The sequence below is a fragment of the Carcharhinus amblyrhynchos genome, chromosome 11 (genome assembly GCF_965287045.1).
Source record: "Carcharhinus amblyrhynchos chromosome 11, sCarAmb.v2.hapA, whole genome shotgun sequence".
Lineage (NCBI taxonomy): Eukaryota > Metazoa > Chordata > Chondrichthyes > Carcharhiniformes > Carcharhinidae > Carcharhinus > Carcharhinus amblyrhynchos.
This window is the reverse complement of record NC_137334.1, coordinates 50,071,641-50,089,032: the sequence shown is the minus strand read 5'-3', so window position 1 is coordinate 50,089,032 and position 17,392 is coordinate 50,071,641. Positions and strand designations below refer to the sequence as shown.

At 38.8% G+C, this 17,392-nt stretch overlaps 1 protein-coding gene across 1 annotated transcript in view; it reads right to left on the bottom strand.

Moving 5' to 3' along the window:
• Positions 1 to 3,567: 3,567 nt before the first annotated feature.
• Positions 3,568 to 17,392, bottom strand: part of LOC145350124 (ropporin-1-like) — a 35,847-nt gene continuing 22,022 nt past the window's right edge. Inside the window, exons 4-5 of the mRNA XM_080199059.1 lie at positions 8,964 to 9,133; positions 3,568 to 3,616 (exon numbers count right to left, since the gene is read on the bottom strand). Coding sequence (XP_080055185.1) covers positions 3,568 to 3,616; positions 8,964 to 9,133 — 219 coding nt within the window. The remainder of the gene's footprint in view (positions 3,617 to 8,963; positions 9,134 to 17,392) is intronic.

Genomic DNA, 17,392 nt, shown 5'->3' with positions numbered 1-17,392 from the left:
ACTAAGGCATCCACTATCACCTCTGCCATTTCTTTCAGAACCCTGGGATGCATTCCATTTGGTCCTGGGGACTTTTCCACCTTCAGTCTCATTAGTCTATCAAGCACTACCTCTCTAGTGATAGTAATCACATTCAGGCCCTCAACTCCTACCATCCTTCTATCTTGAAGATCCGGCAAACTATTCGCGTCCTCCTCCGTGAAGACCGAGGCAAAAAACTTACGTAAAGCCTCAGTCATTTCCTCATCTCCCACCACTAAATCCCCCCTCTCATCCTCTAAGGGTCCAACATTCACTCTAGCCAGCCTCCTCTTCTTTATACATTTGTAAAAAATTTTACTGTCCTTTTTTATATTTAGTGCTAGTTTAGCTTCATAGTCTATCTTTCCTTTCTTTATCACCTTTTTAGTCATTCTTCGTTGATTTTTAAATTTTTCCCAATCTTCTAATTGCCCACTACTTTTAGCCACTCTGAACGTATCCAGTGCTTTTCTGCCATTTCTTGGTATCAAGTGGAGTGAATGGAATCGATTGACATCTGTGATGCTGAGGACTCTCGAGAAGGCTGAGATGGATCATCCATTTGGCACTTCTGGCTGATGAGTTTTGCTAATTCTTCGACTGTATTTTGATCAGCTGAAGTCCATGTACCGTAGGCACACCCTACATGCTGTTAGGGATGGAGTTCCAGGATTTTGATCCAGTGATAGTTCAAAGTTAGGTTGATGTGGGACTCGGGGGAAGCCTACAGGTGATGGTCCCATGCATCTGCTGTACCTGTCCTTCTAGGTGATAGAGGTTTTGTTGGAGTCTTTGTGAGTTATAAGAACATAAGAAATAGGAGCAGGAGTAGGCCATCTGGCCCTTCGAGCCTGCCCCGCCATTCAATAAGATCATGGCTGATCTGTCGTGGCTCAGTTCCACTTTCCCGCCCTCTCCCCATAACCCTTAATCCCCTCTCTTATCAAAAACCCATCAACCCGCTTCTTAAAAATATTTAGCGAGGCAGCCTCCACCACTTCAACGGGCAGAGAATTCCAGAGATTCACCACCCTTTGAGTGAAGAAGTTCCTCCTCAACTCCGTTCTGAACCGCCCCCCCTTTATCTTGAGGCTGTGCCCCCTAGTCCTACTGTCTTTTTTGAGCGGGAAGAGTCTTTCCACCTCTATCCTATCCATCCCATTCATCATCTTATACGTCTCAATGAGATCTCCCCTCATTCTTCTAAAGTTGTAGATGATATACACTGCTGCCATTGTGCATCAGTGATGGAGTGAATAAATGTCTAAGATGACAGATGGGACACTGAACAAAGAGCCTGCTTTGTCTTCAATATGGTCTAACTTGAGTATAATTGGAATTGCACTTATCAGACAAGTGAGTGTCCCATCACATTCCTGACTTATGCCTTGTAGATTGTGAACATGCCTTGGAAAGTGAGACCAATGCAGAGTCCTGGTGGAGACCAAGTTCTGTCTTCATATCAAGAACACCTTTCATTGTATTATATAGCAACACATCCGTGTTAAATGTGATAGGTTTAGAACCAGCAGCTCAAAATTGAACAACCAGGTGGTGCTATAGGTCATCAGGAACCGCAGAAATGTATTCCACCATAATTGGTAACCTCATGGCATGTCCCTGTCATGGCATATCCTTTGCTCTACCATGAACATACTGACTGGGAAGTAATGCATGTTTACTGAGGATTGTAGGGGAGCTATCCAGGAGCACCACCAAATATACTGAAGAATGAGGTGCCTCCCTGGTGAGGTTACAATGCAAGAGTGTAGGGATGCCAAACTGTGGAAGCAGCATACTATAGATTGAGCTGAGCAATTTCGCAACCAGCAGATCAGACCAAATCTCTGCAATACTACCATATCCAGTTGTGAATAGTGATGGATAATTAAACAGCTAAGGAATTTCTCGGGGCAGTGTCCTGACCCAATCACCTTAAGCTGCTTTATCAAGAATATTCTCTCCATCATTGAATCTGAAGTGAGCATATTTGCTGATGATTGCACAGTGTTAATTCCATTTATAAACCACAGATAATGGCTGATAAGTGGCAAGTAGCATCCATGCTACACGAGGCAGGTAATAAGCATCTCCTACAAAGAACCTAACCATTTCCACTTGATGTTCAATGGTATTATTATCGCTGAATCCCAAATCAACATCCCAGAATACCACCATTTTTCCCAAACTTAACTGATCCAACCACGTAAATACTTTGGCTACAGGAGCAGGTCAGAGTTTTTTGTTTGTAATTCCCTGTCTCCCAAAGCCTTTCCATCATCTACAAGGGAATGACAAGGAGTGTGATTGAATACATTCCACGTGCCTCTGGTGCCATATGTGAAGGAATGCTCTGTTCTGAGAAGAATGGCTCTGGAGGGACATTTCTGATACCACAAAATGCATTGCAATAAAAGCTGAGCATTAAACAATTTATTGCATAAACATCTTGACATTCATCTAAGTATTAGCCTGGGCCTTGTAAGAATTGGGAAGAGAAGTTGAGGGGAAGATTCTAGAAGGATTGAAATTTTGAGGATTTTCTGATTAGCATCAATGTATTCTATGTCCCAGAGACGTTTCTGCCTGTTAATTTTGTAATGTAGCCATCGCTGTGTTTGCACTACGACGTGGCCGACTTTGGAGAAACACTGTCTTAATTGCATTTTTTGAATTTGTCTGCGTTATTGAAGCAGAAGACTTGTTCCAGGGAACTTGTTTCAATAATTAGCTTTCATTTTCTCGCTGAAGAAATATCATTGCCATGTCGACTCCAGGAAGAAAACCTCACTTAGCTTTTCATTCTTTAATGCTATTTTTAAACATGTTAATTTTGCTTTTAGTGTGATTTACAGCAATATAATTAGCTGCAACATTTCTTTATATTTATTTTTCTCAACCCTCTGAAACATGTTTAACCTCTTCCCAAATGGTTCTACTTTTTTCCCTGAGAGAAATGAACAAAATTACAGAAGGTGTTCCTTGGAATGCAATTTGAGGTGAATGAGGTGAACGGAATATTTGATACTTTATGGATGAGAAAATATTTGGAGATTTTGGCAGTAAGTAGAGGAGAGCTGCTGACTCTGACATTTTGAATTTACAATTACATCATACTTACACATAGTACATTATAGAAAATCTGTCATTACTTGCTAATTTAACACAAAGTTATTTTTATAATTTCTGTTTGACATTAATATAATAAAACATTAATTGATGTTGGACTTGGTGAATATTCCTGCCACTGCAGTGTTATTATTTTGATAATATATGCTATTCAGGTGCTAAGAAAATGAATAAATCAGTGAATCACTTTCTGAATGTTACGAGCTCCTAGAACGTCTTATTGATACATAAATACAGACCTCCGAAAGTGCATGGCCTCACTAGATTAAGAGGTTTATTGATCTATGCAACTTAAGAAGCAGTACTGACACAGTAACTCCATTACTGAGAGGTATGCGTTCCAAAGATGAAATGAATTTCACCTATTAAGCAACCTTCAACTTCCCGAAATTGCTAGATGATTTATTACTTGTGCAATCAGCAGTTGGTGAAATCACTCACTCTGACAAGTCCATCATTTTCAGCACTGTGAGGTCACAAAAAAATATATAATAAAGGTGAAAACAACATTACTTTGTAATTTATTTTTATTTTAAATTGTAAGCAAAAGTCTTGATTACTTCTTCAGACCCTTCTCTTATTGAGAGATAAATTTTGATAATTGGAGACTTTGAACTTATTTATTATTATGTTTAAAGTATAACATAATATACAGTTATGCATATATGATCAGCCAAGTAATTCAAATTAATCTATCAAGTGATACATTTGTTTAGGCCTGATAATGGACATGGACACCATGTGCAATTACCCCACATCCAGTCCAGTAGAGGCAAGTAGCATGGAAATGTTGTGCTGCCTACTCATCAACATGATTGTATTGTGCAATCCAGTGCAAAGCACAATGCTGACCATCTGCCCACTCAGCAGGGCCTCATCATCAAGCATAGTTAACATAGTGTACAGCTAACCTCCACGTTTAACTGCAGTCAGTTACTCTTAAAGGGGAGATGCACTCTGGCTATAGCAGCTGCTGAAACAGACTTGGAAGACTGGTAAGGGAACCAAGAGAAGTTTCCCAGGTTCTCAGATACGTGCTGAAATCTTTAGTAATGGAGCTGTAAAGGACGAGGGAGGCCTTGTTTTTACAGGATGCCAAGAGGCTTTGAAGGCACACTCTGCAAAGGGAATAGAGTAGATGGCCAAACTGGTCAATTCCTGGATTCTGGCATGAGGATCTGGTCCAGTTGTAGGAAAACTTCAATTACTTCTCAAGGTTGATCAAGATCAATGAATATACCCTCAAATAATATCTTTTACCCACCACAACAACACACCTTTCATGTTGCTTCGTGCACCAAAGTCCAATCACTCTCCACCAGTTATCAGGATTCATACCTAACATTCCAATGTTCCATTCTATCTCCACGCACTTGCCCATACTGCCAGCCTGTAACCCATCTTTCGCAGTTTCCAAATATCCATAGCTATTGGCTATTCAGCTAAAGCTGGCATATTGCCCAAACAAAATGAAACATTCTGACTGACATTCTTTCATCTCTCTTCCAGGACAAGATCGAACGTAACGATGTAGAGCAGTAGAGAACTGGTGGCAGCAGACACGTATGCATTGCCTGAGCCCTTGAAGGCAGTGCTTCACATCATGGGGCTGACTATAACTGAGGCCTTTGTATCTGAGTCACTGAGAAGGTTCAGAATGATGCTATATCCCTGCCATATACACTTTCTGAAATCCCACTTCATCCTTTTCCTATTCTATGGCATGAAATACAAACTCTCGATGGTGTGACTATGTACCTCTTGCTTTCCACTCCACCTCTTCCTTCCTATCCTCACCTTTTGTATGTTTGTTATCAGATACCAGAGATTTGCTACCTGGCTAGCCAATGCAGCCTCACTATCAATGGTGAAAGCAACATCAGACCTCTGACATATAAACATTTCAGTGATCTTGAGCCTGCGATCTCCATCCGCGGGAATGATGGCAGGGCTACAAGATTCAGTGAAACCCCGGAAGTCTCAGATCTCACCAGCGAGATCATAACTTACAATTTCTGCCAGCTCGCGCCAGTGATATAATCAATGCATGACCTTGTTTTAGATATATTTTAATATATTTACATTTCATTAACCCCCACCACTCGCCATTGTACACATCACCCACCCTCACCCCACTGCCACCACCAATTAAAATGTGGGCCGAGATTTTATGACCTCACTCGGGCAAGGCTCGTAAAATCCCACTTGAGGCCAACAGAGAATTCCGTTCTGCGAGCCTTGCTCACCCCATCCACAGAACCATGTGTCAGCAGTCAAAGGCACCGTGCATCATTGGGGATTCCACTAGCTAAGCAAAGTTTCTCTAGTACTAACAAATTAAGATGTTTAAGTTGGCTGTATCATCTCCCTAATACAGTGCAGCATGGAGAACTGTGAAACTGTGGAAATTTGACTGCTCCCACTTTGAAAGATCCTGAGACATGAAAGTTGAAGACACGGTTGTCTTCATAGAAACTAGCATGCCACCTAATTCCGCTGTACAGCTTTAGGTCCAGCTGCAATAGGTAGCACTGTTAAGTTATCACTGCCTCGGTAAAATATGAGCATTTCATGCACTGCATGGTGGCACAGTGGTTAGCACTGCTGCCTCTCAGCCTCAGGACCTGGGTTTGAATCCAGCCTTGGGTGATTGTGTGTATGGAGTTTGCACGTTCTCTCCATGTCTGGATGGGTTTCCTCAGTGCTTCAGTTCCCTCCCATAGCCCAAAGATGTGCAGGTGAGGTTGATTGGCCATGCTAAATTGTCCCTTAGGGGGATTAGCAGGGTAAATATGCAGGATTATGGAAATATGGCTTGGCTAAAATGCTCGGTCTGAGAGTCTGGATTTAATGGGCAAAGTGGCCTCCTTCTGCACTGTAGGATTCTATTCTATGCTCCAGCTGAAGTGCAAGTAGGAGATATGTTCCCTAAAGTTCTGGAGTGGATAGGGCCTTCAATGAGAACTCCCTTTTTCCTCCTCCTCCTTCTGATCATAGTTTTCTTCCTCAGTCTGCATGATTTGTAAGAGGGATTGCAATTATAACCCTCCACTAATGTGAATCCAAAGCTAATGTGGCTCCATTACAAGCAGAGTCAGGAGAATTAAGGAAATAGCAGAGAAACTAAACAAGTACTTTGTGTCTGTGTTCACAGAAGTTAGAATCTTCTCAGAAATAATGGGGAATCAAGGGACTAGTTTAAATGAAGAACTGCTGGATATAAATATTTGTAAAAATTGAGAGAAAAATTAATGGGACTTAAATTCCCTGGATCTCATGATCCACACCCAGAGTGTTGAAAGAGGTGGTTGTAGAGACAGTAGATGCTTTAGTAGTCATCTTTCTGGAATGGTTTCTGCAAATTAGAAGATGGTAAACTTTTTAAGAAATGAGGGAGAGAGAAAACGAGGAACTACAAACCTGTTAGCCTGATATCAGTAGTAGGGAAAATGCTTGAATCCATAATAAAGGATATAATTACAAGATACTTGGAAAATAATGGTAGTATTGGGCTGAGTCATAATGGATTTGTGCTAGAGAAATCATGTTTAACAAATCTGTTTAAGATTTTTGAGGACGTAACTAGCAGAATAGATAAGGGAGAACCGGTGGATGCAGTATATTTAGATTTTCACAAGGCTTTTGAAAAGATCCAACACAAGCACAATTAGGGCACACAGGATTGGGAGGTGGGTGGGGAATATATTGGCATTGATTGAAAATCAGCCAACAGATAGAATAAAAATATATGGGCCATTCTCAGGTTGGCGGGCTATGACTAGTGGAGTACCACAAGGGTCAGTGCCTGAGTCCTAGCTGTTCACAATTTATGTCAATAATTTGGATGTAATGATTAGATGACACAAAACTAAGTGTGAGTTGTGAGGACTATACAAGGAAACTTCATGGGGATTTGGAGAGGCAAAACGAGTGGACAAAAATCTGGCAGGTGGAATACAATGTAGGAAAATAGGAGGTTATCCACTTTGGTAGGAAAAATAGAAATAGGATATTTCTTGAAAGATGAGAGATTGGGGAATGCTGAACTTCAAAGAGATTGTGTTCTTGTCCATGAGTCAGTGAAAGGTAACTTGCAGTCCAGCAAGCAGTTAAGGCAGCAAATGGTATGTTGGCCTTTATTATAAGAGGATTTTAGTATAAGAATAAATATTTCTTGCTGCAATTATATATAAACTTGTTGAGATCACGCCTAGAGTATTATATGCAATTTTAGACATATTACCTAAGGAAAGATATATTTGCCATTGTGGGAGTGCAAAGAAGATTCACCATACAAATTCCTGAGATCAAGGAATTGTCTTATGAAGAACGATTTAATAGACTAGGCCTCCATTCTCTGGAGTTTAGAAGAAAGTTACTGAGGTGATCTCAATCAAACATACGAAATTGTTACAGGGCTCAATTGGGTAGGTGCAGGAAGGATGTTGCCTTATGCTCGGAGTTCGAGAACCAGATGACACAGTCTAAGAATAAGGGACAGGGCATTTAAGATTGAGATTAGGAGGAATTTCTTTGCTAAGAGAATGATGATTCTTTGGAATTCTCTGCCACAGAGGGCTGTGGAAGCTTAGTCATTGAATAAGTTCAGGACTGAGATTGATCAACATCTACGTAGTAAGAACATCAAGGTGTGTGGGAATAGTGCAGGCAAATGGTATGGAAGTAGAAGATCAGCCATGATCTCACTGGCAGAGTAGGCTCGAAGGGCTAAGTGGCCTATTCCTGTGCTTATTTCTTAAGTTCTTATAGTGTAATAAAAATATGCTTTCTCCTGACTGGCCTTGAAAATCCACCAGACTCCTTTGAAAGGTCTGGCACTACTCATTGCAGTAACACTCAACACAGTACTTCCATAATTCAGCATTACAAGAAAGTCAAAAATACTTCAGTTGAATATGAATGATGAACCGTTCAGATGGAGAAAGTGAGAGTCCCTTGTATTCATGTTCATCTGCAACTGGTTAGTGGAGGAGAGTGACCAAATAAAGCAGTCAGGATGCCAAATTAGCATTAGACATTGTTTGACATCATGATCTGCTCACTCTTGTTTTTCCGGCATACTTGTGATAATCACATTTCAGTAACAGCATGCTGCTGTTATGTTCACAATATATGTTAATATTGGACAATTAAAATCCCAGTGTGAAACCTGGCTTGGATGATCCTAACCTTGTTTTTATTTAGAAACCAGGGAGGTCAGTTACTGAGCACATTCACAAGAGTCTGTCAGTTAACTTTTAACACAAAGAATAAAATGTTTATCAAACAAGAAAAATCTACTACGTTACATTAGACAAAAAAGCTACCAGAAAATAATTCAGACTCACACTATTCCTTTTATCTCAGCAATTTTTGCAGACACAAAATCCCAGGGAAGATTTATCACTTTCTCAACACCAAGGCTTCTTGCGTGGGTTAGCTCAATTTATACCAGTAGACTTCTTGAGCATTTACTAGATAATTTTCTTCAGCTGGTATCTCTCCCAGAGACAGCCAAAAACCACAATCTAAACTGACTATTATTTCAACTTCAGAGCACCATTTGTTTTCCATGTTAAAAATAAGAGAAAAATCAATAAATGGAATGATGTGCTGAAAGTGAAGTGTAACTTTACTGACATCAAAACATAAAGTTATTCCTGTTTTTGCTTTCTACAACTCACCCGTTAACTGAATTTATTACTAGTGATTCAAGGATGAATAGAGGTTTAAAGAAAAAAAGCAACCCTTCTAAGTATGTCATCTATCTCATTCAATATATATTTATATCATTCACAGCATAATGTACTTACACTTGCCGTTCAATGTTGTTTAGCATTTTCTCAATCTGTGATCGATGGATTTCACCATCTATCATGGCAAGATAACTGTAGAGGAATCTAAATGTAGTGTAAGGGATTCGACCGCCATCTTCACTCGAGCTTAAAATTTCAAAGGCATACTTCATGGCGTTTGTAATGTTCTGTGAATAAAAAGCAAAGTCTTGCTTTTCACTTGCAAACAGTTTGCATTCTAATATAAATCTATTCTAATGTTGTTGCTTTAAAATTCTTCCTTTAGGTCTTCCTGTATTAGGAATAAGACAAGGAATAACTATGAATTATTTGAACAAACAGAAAATTAGAGCAAAGGTTTGCCTGCCCAATATATTCTCCTGGCACAAGAAGCTCTACATCAGTAATGTCAACTCATAAAATTATCCATGATATCCTTATTTAAAGGATAATATTACACAGGCATTGAAAGGTAATTGAATTGTGGGATCTTTCCTGAAAGCAGATGTGAGAGGCTAATTAACATTAATGAAACAGATTATCACAACGCTGTTTTTGTAGTACCTTATTGTGTCCAAATTGCACTCCCTACATTACAACAGCAGCTACACTTAAAGTACTTAATTAGATATAAAGTGCTTTGGGATGTCCTGATGTATTGTTATGGCTCAGGTTAGAAACTGCAACGTACTTTACGGAGACCGTCCAAACCATAAGTTTTGCATCTTGAATTTGGCTAGGATGAGCATGATATGTTTCACTTCAGGTATAAGAACATAAGAAATAGGAGCAGGAGTAGGCCATCTAGCCCTTCGAGCCTGCCCCGCCATTCAGTAAGATCATGGCTGATCTGTCGTGGCTCAGTTCCACTTTCCTGCCCTCTCCCCATAACCCTTAATCCCCTTGCCTATCAAAAACCTATCAACCCGCGTCTTAAATATATTTAGCGAGGCAGCCTCCACCACTTCAACAGGCAGAGAATTCCAGAGATTCACCACCCTTGCAGTGAAGAAGTTCCTCCTCAATTCCATTCTAAACTGCCCCCCCTTTATCTTGAGGCTGTGCCCTCTAGTCCTACTGTCCTTTCTGAGCGGGAAGAGCCTCTCCACCTCTATCCTATCCATCCCATTCATCATCTTATATGTCTCAATGAGATCTCCCCTCATTCTTCTAAACTCTAACGAGTACAAGCCTAGTTTATTCAGCCTCTCCTCATAGTCCAACCCCCTCAACTCCGGTATCAGCCTAGTAAACCTCCTCTGTGCTCCCTCCAAGGCCAAAATATCCTTGCGTAAGTGCGGCGACCAAAACGGCACACAGTACTCCAGCTGCGGTCTCACCAGTGCCCTGTACAGTTGCAGGAAGACCTCCCTACTTTTATATTCAATCCCCCTCGCTATGAAGGCCAGCATCCCATTAGCCTTCCTGACCACCTGCTGCACCTGCAGGCTGGGTTTTTGCGACTCATGCACAAGGACCCCGAGGTCCCTCTGCACCGTTGCATGCTGCAGTTTTTCGCCATGTAAGTAATAGTCCTTCCTACCATTATTCCTACTAAAGTGGACAACTTCACACTTGCCAACATTAAATTCCATTTGCCAGTTCCTGGCCCATTCGCCCAGCCTATCTAGATCCTTCTGCAGACTTTCCACACCCTCCGCACACTTTGCCGTTCCACCAATCTTGGTGTCATCAGCGAATTTCGACACCATACACCATACACTCAACACCATACTTTTAGCTGTATGATTCAACAACCCTCTAGAGACGTTTTATCAAACAAAGTTTATTTAAGAATATAGGCAACACGTATAGAAAGAAAATTAGCAATACCTTGTATCAATTACAAACAAAAAAGAAAGGAAACAATGTCAATAACGTATTAACCCTTTAATTGAATATTAAAGCTGTTCCAACAAACCAAAACCTCTCAAACAAAACCCTTTTCACAGGCTTAACACAGCATAGATTGAAATCTCAGTTGACTGGAATTGAGTCTTTTCAAAGCCAGCACTTTCCTTCCAGAAGGCAAAATATTGCCTTGAGATGATCAGCAGAATCTCCAAATAGAACAGGGAGACAGAGAGAGAGAGAGACTGCAGCTTCTTTCTTGCTTGAGGCGCCTGCTAAAACCGAAAACTAAATTACAAATTTACGGTGAAAACCACTCAGGCCCAGAAATCTCATTATTTCCCTTGTCAATAGTATTGGGAACTTCCCAATAACTTTTGTTTTCACATCCCATGGGGCCACCTGTCCATGTCCAATTGTCTGGCCAAGGAATGTAATTTCGGCTTTTCCAAACTCACTCACAGCCAGGTTTACCATCAAGCCCGCCTCCTAAAGTTGATCGAATTATTCTGCCAAATGCTGCAATTATTCTTTCCATGTCTGATTAAAAATCACCAGATCGTCTATGTACACCAGAATTAGGTAGTCCTGAAATGATTTTGTTAGTTAACCGTTAAAATGTGGCTGGGGCATTTTTCATGCCAAATGGCATAACTTTGAATTGGTATAAACCATTTGGTGCCATGAAAGCTAAAAATCTCCTACACCTTTCAGATAAAGGTACTTGCCAGTAACCTTTGACTAAATCCAGTTTGGAGATAAAAGTTGATTGACCCACCTTCTCAATGCAATCCTCCAGCCATAGAATAGGGTAAGAGTCTGATTTTGTAACTGCATTAACTTTCCTATAGTCCACACACAATCGTTAGGCACCATCTGGTTTCGGTACCATTATCATGAGTGAGCACCACTCACTGCAACTCACTTAAATTATGTCATTAAGGATACTTCTGATTTCCTTTTGAATTTGTGCCAATTTTACAAAGTTAAGTCTATAAGGATGTTGTTTAATTGGAACAGCATTTCCCACATCTACATCATGAATAACCATTCTAGTACATCCCAGTGTATTCCCATATACTTGTTCATGTGATTTTAATAACCCTTAGGTGAATTTGTTTTTCATCTGGTAGGTAACTCAGTAATATATCCCAATTTTTAATAATGTCTTTATTATCCAATTTAACTTGAGGAATGTCAAATTCAGAGTCATCTAGCTTCAGTTCTTCATTCTGAGTTATAACCATTAACACATCGTTCTTTTGCTTTACTTCCTTGTCAAAATACCTTGTAAGTATATTCAAATAGCACTCTGAGTTTTCCTTCTATCTGGCATTCTTACCAAATAATTTACCTCACTCAATCTCCTTTTGATTTGATAAGGCTCACTAAACCTTGCTTTTAAAGGTTAACTTACCACTGGCAACAGTACTAAGACTTTGTCCCCTCTAGCAAAACTATGAATTTTTGATTTCTTATCTGCTTCCTGTTTCATCACATGCTGTGCGATTTTTAAATGTTGCCTAGCCAATTTACTTGCTGTATTTAACTTTTCCCTAAAATTTGACATGCAGTCTAATAATGTTGTTTCAGAACACTCACTCACCAATTTCTTCTTAATCAATTTCAGTGGTCCTCTTACCTCATGATCAAAAATCAATTCAAATGGACTGAATTTGGTTTACTCATTAGGTGCATCCCTAATTGCAAACAGTACAAATGGAATTCCCTTATCCCAGTCCTGTGGATAATCTTGACAATAAGCCCTCAACATTGTTTTTAAAGTTTGATGCCACCGTTCTAATGCTCTCTGTGATTCAGGATGGTACACAGTTGATTTACTTACTTTTTAGTTGATTCCTGAAAGTATCCTTAGCTTCCTTAAACAACTTTGATGTAAAATTTGACCCTTGATCTGATTGTATTTCTGTGGGTAGTCCATATTGAGTAAAAAAATTGAAGTAACTCCTCTACAATTCTTTTAGCTGTAATATTACATAATGGAATGGCCTCTGCAAACCTAATAAGATACATCCACTATAGTCAAAAGATATTGATGCCCACTTTTTGTCTCAGGGAGGGGTCCTACTCAATCAATTAAGACCCTCATAAAATGTTTCTCAAATGCTAGAATGGGTATTAAGGGTATTGTTTCTATCACTATTTGATGTTTCTCTGTGACTTGACGTGTGACATGACTGACAAAATTTAACTACACCTTTATGCAGTCCAGACCAATAAAAATGTTTCTGTATTTTGGCTTGAGTTTTCCTTACTCCCAAATGACCATCTATTGGTACACCTCATGCTGCTCACAACATCTCCTTTCTGTACCCTATTGGCAATATCACTTGATGATCTTCTGCCCACTTTTCATCCACCTGAATAAGTAAAGGTCTCCATTTCCTCATTAAGACTCATTTTTAAGGTAATAACATTCTGGTATACACTCAGATTCCTCTTCCACGTATGCTTCCTGATACAACTGTTTTATTTCTATATCTTTCTGTTATAACTCTGTCAACTTTCCAAACTAAAATAACTACCTCATCCTCCACCTGTTCTTGTTCTTTCCCAACCATCTGATCAAAAATCATTTCTGATAGTTGAACTTCAACTTTCTCATTTTCACTCTTGTTTTAATCTGTGATGTTGTGATCTTGTTTCTACACAATCAGGAAAAATCCCATCACCTGTATTTCCTTTTCAAGCTGAGGTACATTATCTTTATTATCTCCCACAAGATCTCCATGACTTTCACCACCTGAGTATTTCTCTTCCCCAGTTTCTATCCTTCAAAGGCTAAAACTGATGTCAGAAACCAAACTTTCATTTATGATCTAATTCATAATCATCTGCCATGTCTGCTGCTGACCTTGCATTTTACGCATTTGCACTTCTAGCATTTCAAGTTCAGTTTTTCTTTTCCGTGTCTGAAATTCTAATTCCCTCTCTCTCTTTCCCTTGCCTGCAATTCAAGCAGCCTAATTTCTTATTGTTGTTCCCTTTCTTTTGTTTTTTCTGCTGTAATGGCCTTCTCCTCTGCTTTTTCTGCTGCAATTGCATTCCTTTCTTTGGCCCTTTGTTCTGATAGGGCTATCCTCTTTTGCTACCCTCTCTCTTTCCTTCATTTCAAATTCAAGCTTCTTTAATTCTTTTTCATGTTCAAGCTGTTTCTTTTGTAATTTAATTCTCAAGGATTCTGATTATGCTTCTGGCAATTTCTAATGCTGTGCCATTGCCACAATTATCTCACTTTTCTTACCCTGTCAGGCAATGTCAACTGCAATGTTTTTATCAATTCCAAAAGCTTTATTTTAGTCACCTTTTGTAAGGTATCTTGCATGACTGCCCTCACCTGAGGAACTTCTTCATTCCTGAAAGAGCCATTATTATTACACAAGGCACAATAAGAAGTGTCTATTTAAACCTGAGTACAAACACCCGGAAAGAAAACACCAATATGCTCACCACGCACTCTTAAAGTTCAATAATCCCAAATCAAGCAAGAAATATAGATTTTAATCTTGCTAGAGCCCCTAATTGTTATGGCTCAAGCTAGAAACTCCAAAGTTCTTTATGGAAACCATCCAAACCATAGATTTTGCATCTTGAATTTGGCATGATATGTTTCATTTCAGGTATGATTCAACAACCCTTTAGAGAGCTTTTATCAAACAAAGTATACTTAAGAGTATAGTTAATATTTACAGAAAGAAAAATAGCAATACCTTATATCAATTACAAAAAAGATAGAAAACAACCTCAATAACATATTAACCTTAATTGAATATTAAAGCTGTTCCAAAAAACCAAAATGTCTCATAAACAAAACTATTTTTACAGGCTTAACACAGTATTGATTAAAATCTCACTTGACTGAAATTGAGTCCTTTCAAAACCTGCACTTTCTTTCCAGAAGGCAAACATTGCCTGCGATAACCAGCAAAATTTCCAAATAGAACAGGGAGACAGAGAGAGAGAGACTTTAGCTTCTTTCTTGCTTGATGCCCCTGCTAAAACTAAACTGCAGCCTCAAAACTGAAACATTAAACCCACTTGGAAACAAAATGTCCAAAAACACATGACCTTTTCTCCTAACAATATAGGATCATAAAACTAATCCCAGAATAAACATGGCCTAATTTACCACTTAAGAAGCAATAAAGGGACTCATCATCGTCAGCCTGGCAACAATGACATCACTGAAGCTGTGAGTTAAAAAAACACTGAAACTGTGAGCTACAGAAAGCATGTTTAAAAAAACGTTTCTGAAAGGGACACTAATATTACAGTATGGCGCTGTATAAATGCAAGTTTATCATTTTGTCTTTTAATTGAAGAAGCGCTGATAATTTTCAATTATAATTGAAAATAATTCTGCATGTCCGCGGACAAAATCTTACATCCTGTTCTCATTCTTTTTGAAACACTTTTGCATCAACTTTTTCCTATTATGACTTCTAAATTCACATTTGTAATACAAATTGCTGATGTAAGTCTGTCGCTGTAATTGCACAATATGGTCAAGCTTACTTCTCTCACATTTCCTAAAAATTCTTTTAGAAAATTAATCCAAACTTTATTTCTCAGAAAATAAAATTCAAGGGCAATATTTTAGCTGTAGCATGCCACTTCCCAAGGTGAAATAGATACTGGGGGTGCCACTTCTGTTTTGCATTTTGCTGGTTCCTAGGCAATTCGAATTAAAATTTAAGTGTTGGTGGCATGCCTGAAGGACACGTATAGTCATGCTGGAGGATGTTTTCCAGGAATGAAACCTGCACTTAGCTGACAATGCTGCATGTACAGGCATGCTATAAAATAGTCTTCTGGACAAATAGAGAGGTTCTTCATCACAGGCACAATTTTTCTGCCCAACTGCAATGCAATTAACATAAGACTTACTGACAGCAAATTTGAGATTCATTTTCTAAGTCATTCATGTTACATTGGTTCTACTTTATTCAAGTGTGTATCATCATCATTTGTTGAGACTAACATAATCAGAGAACTAAATGTATTGGCATGCCTCTTGTTGACATCCATTGATTGTTATAGGGGAGTTAAGGATATTTCTTTATTATACATGAAACAATGATTTGTTTTTGCATTCATTTTTTATTGAGTGCTCACGTTGGTGTCTAGTGTTGTACCCTTTGAGACATGGCTGAACTTGGAGGCTCAGCTTATTCTCCATTCTATGCATTGTAAAGGATGTTGTGCAAGATCACTCCCAGCAGAGACAATTGCACTCTATTTGCTGTATTCCACTGAGAAAGAAAGACTTTAGGAGAGGGATACATCATCAAGTTAAAGATAGCATCAGTTTAAAGAAAAGGCTTACAATAGTGTGAGGATTAATGCTAGGTCAGAAAATTGGATAGATTTTAGAAATCAGCAATTAATGTCTAAAAAATAAGTGGAGAAATTGGAGCATGAGAGAAAGCTAGCTAGAGATATAAAACCAGACAGTAAGAGCTTTGATAAGTCTTTAAAGAGGAAAAGAATAATTGCTGTTCACCTTCAGGGTGAAACTAGAAAATTTATAATGGGAAAAAGGAAATGGTGGAAGTACTAATCAGTTATTCCACTGATTCATAACCCTTTAAGAGAAGTAATTTTTCCTCATGCCTGTTTTAAATCTGCTATTCCTTATCCTAAATCTATGACCTCTTGTTCTAGATTGCTCCACAAGAGGAAACATTCTCTCTATGTTTACTGTATCAATCTCCTTTATCATCTTACATATCTCATTTAGATCACCTCTCATTCTTTTAAACTTGAGAGAATATAAACCTAAGCTACTCAATTTCTCTTCATAATACAAACCCCTTATCTCTAGAATCAATCTTTTGAACCTCCTGTGAACTGCCTCCAATGAAACTACATACCTCCTCGAGTAACAGGACCAAAATTGTACATGATACTCCAGGTGCGGTCTTGTACAGTTGTAGCAACACTTCCTTGCTTTTGTACTCTATTTCTTTAGCAATAAATGCCAAATTTTTTCTTTGCTTTCCTTATTACGTGCCGTACTTGCACACTAGTTTTCTGCAATTTGTTCACCTCGATCATTGTGCACCAAAGCACTCCAAAGTTTCTCTCCATTTCAATAATAAGTTGCCTTTCTAATTTTTAGTGATCAAAGTGGACAACCTCACACTATTCAACTTAAGGTCCATCTGCCAAATTTTGGCCCATTTACAGTTCTTATTCATTTTACAACTTACTATCTCACCTATTTTCGTATCATTTGACAAGTGTCAAGGTGTACGTCAAAGTTTATTTCACAAAATAAGAGCTCATGGTGTAAACAATAACATATTAGCATGAACAGAGGATTGGTCAGCTAACAGAAAGCAGAAAGTAGGGATAAATGGGTCACTTTCAGGTTGGCAAGCTGTTACTGGTGGAGTGCCACTGGGATCAGTGCTGAGGCCTCAACAATTTACAATTTATATCAATTAGCTGGATGAAGGGACTGTAGGTATAGTAGCTAAATTTGCTGACTATACAAAAATAGGTGGGAAAGTAAGTTGTCAAAAGGACATAAAGAATCTACAGAAGAATTTTAGATTTGTTAAGTTAGTGGG